Source organism: Actinia tenebrosa, unplaced genomic scaffold (assembly GCF_029948245.1).
Source record: "Actinia tenebrosa isolate PJP-AT-01 unplaced genomic scaffold, QUT_ActTen_1.0 PGA_scaffold2__45_contigs__length_23673736, whole genome shotgun sequence".
Lineage (NCBI taxonomy): Eukaryota > Metazoa > Cnidaria > Anthozoa > Actiniaria > Actiniidae > Actinia > Actinia tenebrosa.
In genome coordinates, this window is record NW_028292579.1 from 13,106,212 (window position 1) to 13,121,857 (window position 15,646).

At 36.1% G+C, this 15,646-nt stretch overlaps 1 protein-coding gene across 1 annotated transcript in view; it reads right to left on the minus strand.

Moving 5' to 3' along the window:
• LOC116307108 (lysosomal dipeptide transporter MFSD1) overlaps positions 1–11,552 on the minus strand; it is a 21,039-nt gene extending 9,487 nt beyond the window's left edge. Inside the window, exons 1-10 of the mRNA XM_031717259.2 lie at positions 11,394–11,552; positions 10,276–10,328; positions 8,979–9,091; positions 7,786–7,828; positions 6,897–6,964; positions 5,033–5,141; positions 3,779–3,884; positions 1,839–1,937; positions 1,368–1,479; positions 932–988 (exon numbers count right to left, since the gene is read on the minus strand). Coding sequence (XP_031573119.2) covers positions 932–988; positions 1,368–1,479; positions 1,839–1,937; positions 3,779–3,884; positions 5,033–5,141; positions 6,897–6,964; positions 7,786–7,828; positions 8,979–9,091; positions 10,276–10,328; positions 11,394–11,541 — 908 coding nt within the window. The 5' untranslated portion in view covers positions 11,542–11,552. The remainder of the gene's footprint in view (positions 1–931; positions 989–1,367; positions 1,480–1,838; positions 1,938–3,778; positions 3,885–5,032; positions 5,142–6,896; positions 6,965–7,785; positions 7,829–8,978; positions 9,092–10,275; positions 10,329–11,393) is intronic.
• Between the last annotated feature and the right edge of the window lie 4,094 nt (positions 11,553–15,646).

The window sequence follows — 15,646 nt, forward strand, 5'->3', positions numbered from 1 at the left end:
TCGGGACATACCAGTATTTGTCGAGCATAACGATCAAGTGAAGGCAAATCGGATCGCTGCCTGGATAATTGATCACAAGTCTAAGTCACTGGTCACTCTAAAGATAAGCATTCCGTGGATTGACAATCGTAAGCAGCAGCAGGAAAAGAGGGTGCTGCATGTAGTATGGTCCACTTCGATGGGAGTTGAAACAACGATACAAAGGATAAAAAGTGGAACAGTATAACATCATAATGGATGTCCTGGTAGGCTGTGGCGTTGCGAGGTCTTGATAATAGGGGGCAATATGCCATTTTCCAATTTTGGTTTTTCGCTGCCATCGATCAAACCTAATCAGTCGATACCTTTTAAGTTCTTGACTGGCGGCAGTGATAAGCCAATTTCACAATAAGCCATTCAAATGTCGGAGTTCGTAGGATGATGGAAAATCGCAGCCGAGAAAAAATAATTTCGATAACTGCTAAAAATTCTTATGAATTGGAGTTTGTTGATGGGACATTCGGTATTACATTGGGAAAACACCCATTGTTTGGGTGGACACTCAAGCAAAGCCAAGAACGGTCTAATTGATCTTGATCTGAATTTAGGACCTAATGAAAAACTGAAAAAGTGAAAAACGTAATTCCTATAGATATGTTCTGAAGCATAATTTCTACTTAATTTTCTCCATAGAGGGTTTCCTTTTAAAACTCTTAAGAGAAATGTCAATATTAGCGATGACAGAGAAATTAAAAGAAATGCAATATTTTACAGTGATAAGTGCTAAGTGATTATGAAACCGTGATTATGTGTGGGCATTGAGTTTTATATTCACCAGTTCATTACAAAAAAACATGCTGCATGACATTCACCAAAAACACCGTTGTCAGCAATGCCGCACATAACAAATGCACTTTGTGGCCAAACCTTGATATAGGAATGGGATAGTCACCTATTTACAGCTCCTGCTTTACTTGGATCAAGATCAAATTTCTCTTCAAATAATGCCCTAAACAGAAAGAAACATGCACCATGTGAGTACCAATCAAAACAAAATCAATTTTGTGGCAGATCCAGGGTCCTGTCCGCCCCAGATGCACCAGGTTTTTTTGGTACATTATTTACTGTAGTTATCTTTTTTTCCTCGAATCTTTAGTTCGACTTAAGATTAAATTAGATAAGATTAAATCTTAAAATAACTACAAGAACAAACAAATACAAAGTAAGATCAGGATTATTGATGACTACATCACTTTTTTCATATCGGGCACCCCCTCACACATTTTTAATTCGCCCCTGACTACTGCTTAGAATTGTGGAGCTTTGTGGAGGGACAGAAACAGGAGAACCCAACGAAAATTCAGCAATAAATCTGCTGAGAAACTTACAGGCCAAGGCCAACAAAAGGAAAGATTGCAACATAATATGCAACACAGATGAGGAAGATTAGCCAAAGAGTTGTTGGGAAGTCCTTGACATCTCGTAAACTGATGACCTCCCCTGCAAGATCAAATAATAGTACAGATTCCAAGTGCATTTATATTCAGTATTAAACATCTGCTTTGATTGTCAACTTGATAAACAACTCTTTGATATTATTTCTTAAACAAAATACGGTCCTTTTAAAAAGTGAACCCTACCTCTAACTCAAGATTTTCAGTATATTTGATTCTATGTGAAGTAAATACTTGAATGGTAAAATATTTTGATATGATTTGAGTGATGCACCGTTTTCACAAACTCATGCATTTGTAGCGATTCTATTGTTCAGATTTATTTTTGATTGGCTAGTTGTAGAAAAAAATTGGGTGACCTTGGTTAGAGTAGTTTTCACTGCAAATTAAAAAATGAAAGCTTACCAGTTTTAGAATCTTCTTTCTTCAGGATCTTTGCAGCTCGTTTGTCCAGCAATCCAATGGCAGCACCACACAACCATGAAAAAAGGCAAACTCCAGCTCCTGAGCAACATCAATAACAGGTTGTTAACAGCATTACGCTAGATGTATACAGATAGCTTCTAAATCATGCATCACTCAATTGAAACCACGGCAGCCCAACCCCCAGGGAAGACCTGGCAAAGTAACATTTGCCTAGTGTTATTAAAAAGTATTCACATTTGAAAATTGAAATCCTCTTAATATATAAATATAGGCACTGCCTAAAAGCGGAGCTCACAACCCAACTTAGATAAAACTGAAAGATGAAAATAAAATCGGGCAAAAAATTTTCAATTTTTCTTCTTCTTTGAGATGCAGATAATGTCCCCCAAAATGAAAACCATTAAGTAAAAAAATCAAAATGAAATGCACTACACCGTTCCCTTTGGACGAGTTTTTGTTTTCGACCTTACTACTCTCCCACTTAGGAATTTTATCACATGTACACAACCCACCACCAGCCACCCCAGCGGCTAGTATGGTTTATGAAAAATTCTTCGACAAAGTTTTCCATGGCCGACACTCTTACTGTACGCTTTGAATTCCTGGTTCAATTTCAATATCAACTTCACTTGAAAAACAAAAAATAACTACAGATAATCCAATAAAATATCAAGTTTAGTGAAATTTACCTTGGAAGTCTATCATTAAAATCCAAATTTTGGAGATTTCCGAATTTTTTAAAGACAAATCGACACCATAAGACAGACTTGAAAACTGGTTAAAAAAGCTTAGCAAACATAATCTTGAGCTTACTTTTTACGTCTTTTACATAACGATGTTTGGTTATCCATATGAAGAGTTTTATGTTTTTATATGAACCGTACGTATTTTTACCGCAATGAAAATAAGAAAATAAATGCTTTGGTAGCAACAGAGAGAAAATTAGCTGGAGATTATTAAGTTTAACTCACTAAACTACTCAAATTTGCGAGAACATGAACGACAAAACCAAATGCGTGCTTACTTCTCATCATTATTCATTAAAACATTGCATGTTTCTTCCATGTAAAAAATAAAATTTACATTCAGTTAAACTTAACAAAATCAACTGAGACAGATTTATCAATGCAAATATTTCTTCCTTTTTTTATTTCATTCAAAAGGAAAGTCTTCTTTGGTTTGCCGATAGGAGGCGAACAAAACTGCTTTTCCTTGTACGTAAGACAGACTTGAAAACTGGTTAAAAAAGCTTTACGTCTTTTACATAATGATGTTTGGTTATCCAAAACTGCTTTTCCTTGTACGTAAACTGAACATACGATAGTTGGTTAAATAAAAATAAACGATTTATAAGCTAAATACAGGGGAATATTTTTTGTAATATGTACTAATTTTTATATTTCATCCAGCATTAAAATAAATTACCTTTTTTAGAAATATTAAAACTTTTGAGAAAAAAATTTTATTTTCCAATTTGTCGAACAAAACTGCTTTTCATGAAAAGTAGAAATGCGAATAATTGTTTGCTATAAAAACCCGTACCTGAATTCTTGAAGAATACTTCTAGATAAGTTTTTGACTACATACTTTTTTCTCCGTTGTTGGGATTAAATTTGTCCCAAAGCGATAATTTTTCTGTGCATTTGAGAGCCGGGTTTGTGAGTAGTTTTGCTTTGGCATCAAGCGGGATTCCTGTGCCGTGTACACGGACGTACGTACGAACGGAAGTGACGTAGTAGTCAGGCCATCAAAAATCAACTTGATGGGTTACCAATTTTTCTTAAGTATGGTGCTCCGCTCGCGCCTCTATAATATATTGTTTTCCAGGTCCTGCCAGAACCCCTATCCACTCAAAATCTTTTATGTCTAAAGGAATAGCTGCGTAATACAGCTAAGAGTAAATGGCTATCAATACCTACCAACAAATAAAGTTGCTCCCAATGCTTTATATGCCTGATCGATACTGAACAGCTTACTGAACTTATCATAAATTATATGGTTGACATTCATGTTTACAGTACTTCCCTAGAAAAAAAATGCAAATGCAAATGAATGTTACAAGTTCACCATGCTTTGATATTTTGATTGACTCATAAAAAGAGCCGATGTTTTTTTCCAATCCTTTAGGGACCGAATGCATATTCGAAAAAAATAGAATAGAATACTTTAAATCAATTGGAATTTGTTTTAGTGAGAAATAAACATAAGATCATGTGGCATGTGTAATCATAATTGACATCTATGCTCCAGAGTTTGCTTCATCTTTATAAAGTGAAAGATGTCTTAAGGTAAAGAATGGAAAAAACAACTAAACCCAAAAATAACAAATGTTATAAATTGAAGCCAGATGAATACGCTTGCAATTTATACCGTAGGTGATCAGTATTTTCATAAAAGTGTCCCTTGGAAAAAATTTTTTTATGTAATTCAGCTTACTGGAAAGACATTTAAGGATCTAATAAACAAACACTTGTTAAAGTTTTTCCTTGATATTCTGATGCTTGGCTGTTCTGAGGCCAGCTGAGCGCGCAAAGCATAAGTGAGCAAAATGACCAGCCCTAAGCATTTTTGGAGCTTGAAAGAACGAAGCAAACTTGGCGGTAAAGTGAGATTGTTTTTATTCTTCCTTTCCATATTTTGTACGTATATTATATTTTAGTCAAAAGAAAATTGAAAAATTAGCAAAAGTCGAGTTACAGTGGCCTGGATTTAAGGGTCGGTGGTTGCTGGATTGCCAAATTTACCAACTACCCAAAGCTGCAATGCATTGTTTTCATTCTACATTTTAATTGGTTCTCTTAGCTAACTGGTCTAAGTGGCCCTAGTTAAAGTAGTTGCACTGTAAAGTTCATGAGTTTTCACTGATCACATAAAATGTAACCATAGCAACAAACATCAGCTATAAAGTTAATTAATCATTACACCTATTTTCAAAATTACACGACCTGTGTAGTTGGTACTTGAAAGGTATTTCTTGTGTTTCGGCTGCTGTCAATCAAACTTCGGACGATTTCTTGGAGTTGTAGTATTGTGCATGCTTACACAGGGCATGCCGTAAAACGTTATAGAGCCACCTTAACCAGTGTTTATTAGACCTTAAAGATTATTCCAATAAAGTTTCAGCCATATCAAGTTTTCATCTAAGTGCCACTTTATAGAGTTCTTTCACTTACTATACGGGAGAAACTCAATTGAAGACCAAACACCATGTTCAACTCATTGCCTTTGAACCAGGCAACTGAGTAAGTATTTTGTGCAACTGCCAAATTTTCACCTCCAAGACTGAAAGACACAATGCAAATTTCAGTAATTAGAAATTCATCTAGATGGACTCCTCATAAATTATACAGAAGATAGTAAATGGTAATTTGATAACAGGAATTCTATTTAAAATGTGGTTGTACGTCGGAATAGTCATTAAATTTTATTACCTAAGCTTCGCACAACTAGTGCATCATCAGGGCATTGGCAAAAAAAAAAAAAGAAGAAAAAAAAAAAGAAGAAAAAAAAAAAGATGAAGAACTTGTCTCATTTGATGTCTTTCTGGCTCTTCACATCGGTCCCTACTAATGTTGCTGTAGATGTTGCCAGAACTAGAGTCACCACTGATAGGAACCTTGCAGATAGGAAACAGCTGAATCCTTCTGACATTGCCAATTGTTGAAATTTTTTTACAGCCTATGGAACCTGTATATAATGGCAAGTTCTATCACGAAATACATAGAACAGCCATGGGTTCTCCTGCCTCGGTTATTGTGGTGAATATTGTAATAGAAGAACTGAAACAGATAGTTATCACAACTTTTTGTAACCCTCCTAAAGTGTTCTTAAACGAATGTTCTTTACAACGTTTACTTTGTTTCTAGTTTTCACTTCAATAGGTAAAGCTGCCACCATCTTTAAAATAATATAAACACTAGTGCATTTTGGGATGCTAATCGTAGATTAAGTCGCGTAATCGTAGTTTAGCTAATCGCCCCGCTAATCCGGCTTTGAACAACGGTTTTTAAACCATAAATTAACTAAACCGCGATTACAGAATTTAAACTTGGTTTAGGCCTAATCCTAGGTTAGTTTAATCGGGGTTTTGAACAACCGGGCCCAGATGATGAGAAGACGGGTGTGGCATATGAAATCCCTTCTGTTAAGTGTGACCTGGTATACGTAAATTTTGCAAGACAGGAAGATCATTCTCCGCAAGAACAGGAACACAAGACCTGCATCCAATAAGTTAAGGTCAAATTTATAAGCCCTGGCAGAACATTGCCATTCAACAAACCACAATGAAGTGTGGGAAGATTTCAATATTCTGACCACTGAGAGGAGATGGCACCAAAGGAAGGTTGGAATGAGGCTTGCCTCATTGATAGAAATAGTAATGCTATATTTAATAGAGACAGTGGAATAGTCATGCTTGCAATCTACCAACCTATTAAGAAAGTTGTTTAATTTCAACATTACATTATTTGAACGTTCTCTTTTGCTTGCTCATTTTATTTTGTTCTGTTAGTACGTGCACATCGTAGTTCCCATTATGTTGTTGTCATATTCATTAATGCTTGGCTTGCTTATTGGCTGATTTGCTAATACACACACATAGATTCTAGTTTTTTCTAAAAAAAACTGTCTGATGATTCACTAGTTGTGCTTGGCTACTAAATGTTTTAAATATATGTTCATGGAAGAAAAATAATTTTCTAACAAATTGTATTTTGGGTTTTTTACATTCTAGGATGCATCATGCGTTGATATTTTTTCTCAAGTCTGCAGTATCGTGTCAAGATAGGGAGCAAATGTCCACCCTTACTGCATACTAAAATGTCAAAAATGTTATTTATTATCCATCTATTTTTGGGGCTGAATTAGCTGAATATTGTGAATGTGTGATTTGTTTGTGTTGAGCATCCATAAATAATTCTGATTTGCTGAGAATATGCTGATTTGCTAAGTTGGATATTAAATAACAAAAATAACACAACATTCTTAAAGCACATTTAATATACAGTATATACCAGAAAATGCAGTAAGCATACATACCCAAAGATAAATCTTCCAACTTCCATGATTGTAAAACTATCTCTATATGCTCCTAGTGAAAACACCAGCTAGAAATAAAATTCATGAAACTGTTTAAAGCTTTTGCATTTACACACTTTGCTTGCACACTTTTAGTTGTGTCATTCCTATCCAAAATAAAGGTTATTGCAATTTGCATTATATAAAAGAAATAAAAAACTTGATTTCTAAGCTATGAGTACCGTTATTAAGCATACAGAACATGAGATTGGAAGAAAATGAGAGAAGTTTCAGGTAAAGCATCACATTCCCCTCAGCTGCTTATAAAGCAATAAACTGTGCGAATATAATATAAATATACAGCTTAATTCTTTTGCATGCTCAAATTGGCTGATTCCCTCTCAAGATCTGTGGTTTAATACTGAATTTTAAGTTATGTGCTAACGTTTTCCACTATGGGTAGCATGGGTGGCATTCACGGCTAACGCGTCCTCTTTCACCGCTGTGAGTCCAACGGGTCGGGTTGCTGGTTCAAGCCCTGCGGTCGCCACATGTGAATTGAGTTTGTTTGATGTGTTGTTCTCTCCTATGCTACGAGGGTTTTCTCCAGGTTCTCCGGTTTCCTCCCTCCATAAAAATCAACATGTGAGTTGAGTATTGTGTGCATAGAATATTAAATAAAGTGCTAGCTAGTGCGTGTGAGTGAAAAGTGTCCCAATTAGTGCGAAAGCGCTAGAATGACCAGACACTTAAATAAAAATGATTTATTTTTATTTTATTTCTATGGCCAACGTTCTTTGCGGTTGGGGCATAAGGCAACAATAGAAAAACTCAGTCCATAATTTACAGTATGGACCTTGCATTTGGTTTGGAAAATTATAGCTATAAAGGTAATAGAGCAATGAATTACCTGTCCCATCATAACCAACGAACTGAATATCAATGTACCCAGCCTGCAATCACAATAGTGAAAATGTTCAAAACATATATACTGTATATTACACTGTTCATAATTTATAATCATTTGGAAATTTCTTCTGGTAGAAGCTGGTCCTCTCAATAGCACTATGTTTACCTATGTTTTCCCCCTTTGAGTGCTAGCCATCACAAGGTATAAAATGTGTTGGATTGTGTTACAGTCACCAAGTTCTTGGATTTCTGTGCAAATGTACTGACTTTTCTTAAACAAATATTATTCATTTGGTTCATTTAGTTAGCTCTCTCAATGCATGCAAAATATCATTTCCCTAGCTTGATTGAAGCTTTTCTTACTGTTGTTTAGAAAAGTAACTAAAGAAATTGATCTGAATTTTCTCTTTAAATTCAGTGAAATTGTATGGGAATCCAAGAACAATGTCCGAACGTTTTGGTGACCATAACACAATCCATCACCTTTTGGGCTAGGGCTCAAAAGATGAATTAAAGAAAAATTTAGTCCTATGACATATCAATTTTATTTACAAGCTATAAGATATCAATAGAAAAAAGTTATTGAGCCATTTTTGAGAAAATCATCAAATGTGAATATTGAATGGGTAGAACTGTGGTGAAATAATGATAGATGCGTTGATCATCACAGTAAATGAGCGATCTAAGCGAACGCTGTAAAGAAAGACTTGAAAAAATGATTTCAAGCTTCAACGGGAATGGAACCCATGACCTCCGCGATGCCGGTGCGATGCTCTACCAACTGAGCTATGAAGCCAATCCTGTTGGCGAGCGGTCATTTAAAAAAAATTTTTTTCATAGCTCAATTGGTAGAGCATCGCACCGCCATCACGGAGGTCATGGGTTCCATTCCTGTTGAAGCTTGAAATCATTTTTTCAAGTCTTTCTTTACAGCGTTCGCTTAGATCGCTCATTCACTGTGATGATCAACACATCTATCAAAATCATCAAAATTAATGTCTAGACAACTGATTTCTTAGATGTGAATTCATTAGCCTAACAGTCAAATATGTGGACATGAATTAATTTTCGTGATTGTTCGTTTATATCTGTAGCCTTTGAAAGTTTGCCTCTGATGGGCCCTTGTGGCTCTAACAAAGATAAAACTTGTGTGTGAGTAACTGGGAATCCTAGGCAATAATCAGCTATACTCACCTTACACCAAATACTCTATCGAGAAGATATCCACCAACAAAACAGAGTACAACATTTGGATATGAGTAAAGAGAGTAAAGCAGTACATATTTTCTAGTTTCCACCTTCATGTCCTGTATAAATAATGCAAATTTGTTATTATAATTGATATCAAGGGGAACATATTGAGTACAGTGGCTCTTGATTAACCTAGATTAAGTACTGCAATTGAATCATGTATTTTCTGGAAAAAATACATACATAAAAGGCTGTCAATACATTGTTGAATGAAAGAATGGGAATTTTCTTATTCTATGAGTATTTTTTTCCGATAGTCCATTGATTTTCCCGTTTCATTTTTGCAGTACTCAATATTTTGCAGAGTGCTTTGTGAGCTTTGATGCACGTTGCTTATTCCATAAATCCTCTGTGAGAACTCAAAACCCTTTTCCTCTGCCAAGAAAATATGAACTAAGAGAAGGAATCCCTGTGCCCCATCATGTGCACACTTTGATGTTATTTTTAGAATCTATTCTAAAAATATCATCCAATGATTTTGATTGTTAATTTTCTGTACGCGCATAGCACGCGCGTGCTCTACGCTGTTTGCTAAGGTTTTTCTTGTGCTTTTCTTATGTTCAAATGTTCAAATCTGCCCTCATGATGACGATGTAGGTCGAAAGCTTTGGAAAATAAATATAAAAACACTCCAGAAAGTTGAACAAATTACTACTTCAATTTCCTGTTGTATTTGCCAAGCTTTCAACATGCACACTCATATTCAGGGCAGAGTCGAAATAACAGAAAAACCCCAAAAACGTAAGCAAACAGTGTAGAGCACACGCAGTAAATGCACGTGCAGAAAAACAAATGGTTTAAAAATAACATCAAACTGTGCACATGATGGTTACAAGGCTATATAGGGGGAATTCCTTCTCTTAGTTCATTTTCTCTTGCCTCTGCTCATTTAGGAATACAAACAAATTTTGAAGATTAAACTAAAACACAGGCAATTGAAAGAAAGATATACCAAAAAGGCATAGTTTTCTCGTTTTTTCCTTGATTCATATATTCTTAAAAATTCAGCGTTCTAGAATTTGGGAGTATTTTCTGTGTTCCACCGTACCATTACGCATCGTAGGAACAACCTGCACAAAATGATGTTTACCCAGTTGTTTTACACAACTGCCTTTTTAAATAAGTCCTTCCTGGCATGTTAAGTGAGAACCATTCCAGCATGCTTTGCAATCAACATCCTCTGGTACCCTTCATTTACAAGAGTCCTTCTATAGTCTCTAGAAAATCTGAGTACACTTACATTTTTAATTTGTTTTTCTAGTGCTGCAGGATTATCATAGCAGTAATAGCTACCTGAAAGATAAATTGAATTTATCCTTTATTAGGTAATTACTATGAAAATCACTAGAGTGGTAAAATGAGCATGGAATGCATGTTTCGCAGTGGTAGATTTATGTACCACATGATGAGATCACTTTTGAGTCACATTCGTAGCATACATTTGAAATAGTGTTCAATAAAGAAAATGGACTTGAAAGCAGATTACTGAGTAGAAACCCTCATGATAAGTTCACTAAATGCAAACTTGGACTATTGCCAGGATTAGCTGGACTACATCCACCAAGTTGGTTCATTCAAACTGAAGTTTTGTGATAAGCATTATAGCCACTTACACCAACCATTGTGAAACCATTCTCATTCTAACATGGTACACAAAAATCTCTTCAGTCTACTGCCGCAAGACTTGCTTTTCAACTGGATGTCCATAGTATACACTTACACAATTAGCATGGTGTGCATTTTTTACAAAAAGAGTGTAAATTGGTAAAAAAATAGATCAATATAAAAAAAAAAGATGATAATAGAGCAAAACAGAGAAAACATTTTAAACAAAAAAGTAAATATCTCAAACTTTAACTGTATTAGCTATGAAATTTAGTTAGGATTAGTACTAGTGCTTTTGACTGTAAAGACACACGAATTGTCATGGATAGAAATTACCTTGTGAGTAAGCTAAGGCTATTATGCATATTTATTCCCTGCTAGCAGAGCCTATTTTCCTTTTGTTTTGGTTGAGAGAGAAAAGAAGGGAGAGAAAGAGAAGAGAGACTCTGCTAGCAGGGAAGCATATTTAATAATTAAGAGATGAAATGTAAAGAAGCAAGAAATTTAATTCATTCTTATTTGGAGTGACCATTTTCAACTGTCGAACAACAAGCTTGAAGTCTTCTTTGATTGAAAAAAGTAAAGCTTTAGTTTCTGCTTACCAGCAACAAAAGTAAATTTAATATAATCTAAATTTCCCTTATTTCATTTAAAAAAAACACAATATCTTTGCTGTTTCAAAGCATGAAGTTGAACAATCAAAAACCGAAGTACTCTCTGGATATAAAGTCGTTTCTTAAATTATCATCTTACCGAAGCTCAAAAAACAGATAAAAATCAGAACTAAATATCTGTGAAGTCTTCTCCGAGGATCGCAGCATACAGACGCTCCACATCCTTTTAGTTCGGGTTCAAAATCGCTTTTCACCAGAGGACTTTTTTCGTTGCTTTCGACCGTCATCTTGGATTCCAAATGAAGTCTGATGATTTACACGTGATCTATTTTCAGCACGAGAAATATCACGCAACTTGCGTGACAGACAACACGTTACGAAACCACAGGTAGCCCAAGATCGACATTGGTATGATAAAATGTTTGGGGATTTTGCATATTGTCGATTTTGATAAACTTCAATCATGACTTACTGCGCGTCTTGCATACAGTCAATTCAAAAAATGTTGTCGTCGACCAACTCAAGTCTACGCGACTGGACCGAAAGGAACTCTGGGTAGCAATCACTGAAGCCGAGTTGACTCCATAATTTTATCCGACTAGTTATGCCTTGTTTACAGCACGAACCTTCGTAGGCGAGCGGGAAGTGTTGAATGGGACTTTTTTTAATGCCTTCATATTTTTCAAAATTGTGAACTGAATCATAACTACTTTGTTTTTCTTTCCCTAAACCCAAAGACATGCATTTGATGGATTGTTTCTCACCATTATTATCTTTATTACTAGCGGGAACAATTAATTCAGAACGGATATTTAACCGCTTCAGTGATTTTTACCCATATTCCTTTCGGTCCAGTCGCGTACTGCTTGAGCCGGTCGACGACAACGATTTTTGAATTGACTGTAAGTTTCTAACAAAAACCTGGATCGAGTCTCAACACTTTTCGGTATCATTTTCCTACCTCGGTTTTGAAAGAAATTATACGACTTGCCAATAACTTTGTCCTAAAACTTTGTATGGACATTATGGATATCTAAAAACTGCAATAAAACGATGGGGTCACCATTCTCGTTTGTTTTTTTTTCTGATTTTGTTTTTTTGTTTTTTGCTAGATGCTCTCCAAATATGTCAATTTATGGGTTTCATAGTGAAATCTTTAATGTGGTAGCAACCGGAAGCTTTAATCAAAGAACCTTTATTCATAGTTAAAAGTAAGTTCATATAACAAAACGTACTCATAACTCGAAGTTTACTAGCTAATCTATACTATTAAACCCATCAAAGTCATTGGATGACTATGATTCTTCAACTATTAGTGAAAAATGCAGGTATGTGCGCCTCTACGAACTTCCAAAAATTGCATATGTCAACAAAATATTTTAAAATCTATGCAATAAACTTTCCTTCATATTTTGATATATAATGACGAGCATCACATTTATCAAAAATTTGAAATAAAAAAATGGGGGTCACCATTCTCGTTTTTGATTTATCTTGAAAAAAAAATCAGTCGAAAACTGACACTTTTTCGAGTGGAGACTAGGGCGAGTCAGATAAAAATCGCAATTTTTTCTTCTCAAAAAAGATAAAAAATTGGATATTGGCTTTGAACATGTTCCTTATTTAGTTTCCGAACGAAAAATTCCTGAACTTCGTTAGTTCCATGCTTTTAGTTGCATGCACAGAAAAATGCGCATTAAAACGTAATTTTGGCAAGCCATTACTTGCGTTTTTCGGACGGCTTGTCGAAATGTAGTTGAATTAAAAACACTTCCATCTACGATGTAACCGGGGGAGGGGGGGAGGGGGGGGGAGGGGGGAGGGGGGGGAGGGGACTGTGCTGCTGGATAAGATATGGTTTTTGGCCTTGCTATCTTACACAAGGTAAGCATTTTACCCGGGGGAGGGGGGGTACTCTTGCCCGTTTAGAGTAGGGATGTGCCGCTGAGCCTGCTGAACCCTGACCCGGTTCCAGAGTAAAATCGCTGAAATTCATACCCTGCTCCAGAGCAAGATCGCTGAAAATTATACACTGTTCCGGTATTGCGAAAATGGATACCCTGTTCCAGAGAGGAGAGAGCGTTATTTCATATACCCTGTCCCAGAACGAGCGCGACTTTATATACCCTGTTCCAGAGTAAAATCGCTGAAAACCATACCCTGTTTGGCGGCACGTACCCGTATAGCGCATATAGGGGAGTACCCCCCCCCCCCCCCCCCCCCGTCCGGGACATTTTACCGGAAATTGTCTTGAACAGAATCTATAATTTTGACACAAGATCGTAAGTTTCATGTTTTTGTGTGTCTTGGGGATGTAGTACTATTTTTTATTAAAAAAACACGGCGTACTTTGGCAACCAAGCCTTTCATTATTTGACATAGTTTATCAGATCCTTGATGGCTTTGTTATTAAACTCCAATATTAACACTGGGTGAGATGCGTGCCTTATATAAGGTAAACAATATAGGGTATACATCCACTATACCGGCATTTTGTTGTTTGTTGTTTTAATGGCGTTTTGATGAATCATTTGGTCTGTACTGCAGTTCCAGACGATTTGGAGTCAGTATCACACTATATATTGAATGAAACTTAGTTATATAGTATAATTATACACAATCGATTGAGATTGAATATAATAACTTAAATGTACATGTACAATAGTGCAAAATATTCTAAGAAATCAATAAATATCTGTGAGGTAACAACATAGTGACATTGATTGACATCTGGTACATGATAATTGATTGGACTATAGACGGGAACCCTATAGCAGATACCCGCAAAGGTCTCTTGGGTAAGTTCCTGAAGACCCCTGGCTAACTATTGCGCAACTTTGTCATTTTGTCGAGGAGTAAAATACAAAAAAACAAAAAAACAAAAAACAAAAAACAAAACAAAACAAACAAAACAAAGGCATTTCACGACTGTAATTATATTACTCTTAAAGTCCGGAATTACATCCTCAGCTGCTAAGCCAATCTATGAGAAATTTATGTATGAACACATGATTCAAATCCATATATGGGTACTCTTGTGCACTAGGATTAATACAACGACTCTAGTATGGAAATTGACCTACCCAAATGCAACTGGCTGCCAATGGGGTGTCCTATTTCATTATTTTCGTTAAAATTATGGTCAGCGCTTGTAAAATTACAGTACAACTGACATTCGGCCGAAAAGTTAGTAGTTAACTGCTTCTCCAAAGAGCTCCATAATGCAACACATATTTGTGCAACTCCGGAACGGCTAATAAGGGGACTAACGACCTCGTGGAGGATAGCTAGCTAGTTGTACGTATACCGACTTTTAGAATTCTGAAAATGGCACCTATATATCAATGTTATTTACCGGCCAGAAGGTCTGGATAGGGAAAAAATGTGCCCGAGGTCTTGTACATAGGTTTCCAAGACAGAGGGCACAGTTTTTCCAGAAGAGACGGAATTTCTTATTCCAGTTGTTGCTGTTTCCTTGAGTTGCATGGATTTCTTTTTTACTTAGAATTATAATTAGTTATTTATTTAGTTGGCGACTCTATTAAAATAAAATAAAGTAACCATGGATCATAGGCGCCGATGGATTGATGCTATTTTAAAAATCACATTTGCCATCGTTTGCTTTTCTGCACGCTCTCTACTCGGTTTGGCACGTTAAAGAAAAAAAAAACACAAGAAAACTTGGGCAAACGATGTACATGTAAAGCGCGCAGTACGCGCATGCAGAAAAGCAAACGATTAGATGAATGAATAGCATTATGTGATGGGGTGCGACAGTTCTTCTCCTACTTCATTTTCTTTCTTTTTGCTTCCCACAGACCGTCTTAAGGGACCTGTCATTTACTAGAAGGGGGGGGCTGGTGCAAATGGAAATGGGGCCATACTTTTTGTTCAACCAAAAATGATGGACTGCATGAAATTATGCAAACATTTTTGTTATTGGGGGGTCATGCGTTTTTAGTCAACTATTTCAGGTTTGATATAGTGTATAAAGCTATTTAGTTTACATTTTCACAGCAAACTTAAAGCATAGAATCTCGGAAATGAATCCGAGAATACTATGGAAACACAGGTATTCGGACCCAAGCAAGGGGAGAGGGGAAAGGGTTTTCGGTGGGTAAAATGTTAAGGAGTGCGTAAGAGTGTTTATAGAGCATGAGGGTATGGAGGGGAACGGGTTCGTACGAGTATTGTAGATTGGAAGAGATATAGGAAAATATGAAATTTGTAAGGATTACTTTGAAGGTAACACAGGGAATGGGGGAAAGATGCTGCATATGGCCATGGCACGAGTGGAGGGGGCAGTGTTGATATGTATCGAAAAATTATTTGCTTGTAAGTTTGTATGATGAGCTCATGTGTAGGTAGAACCGAAAGTGTGGATGGATGTTA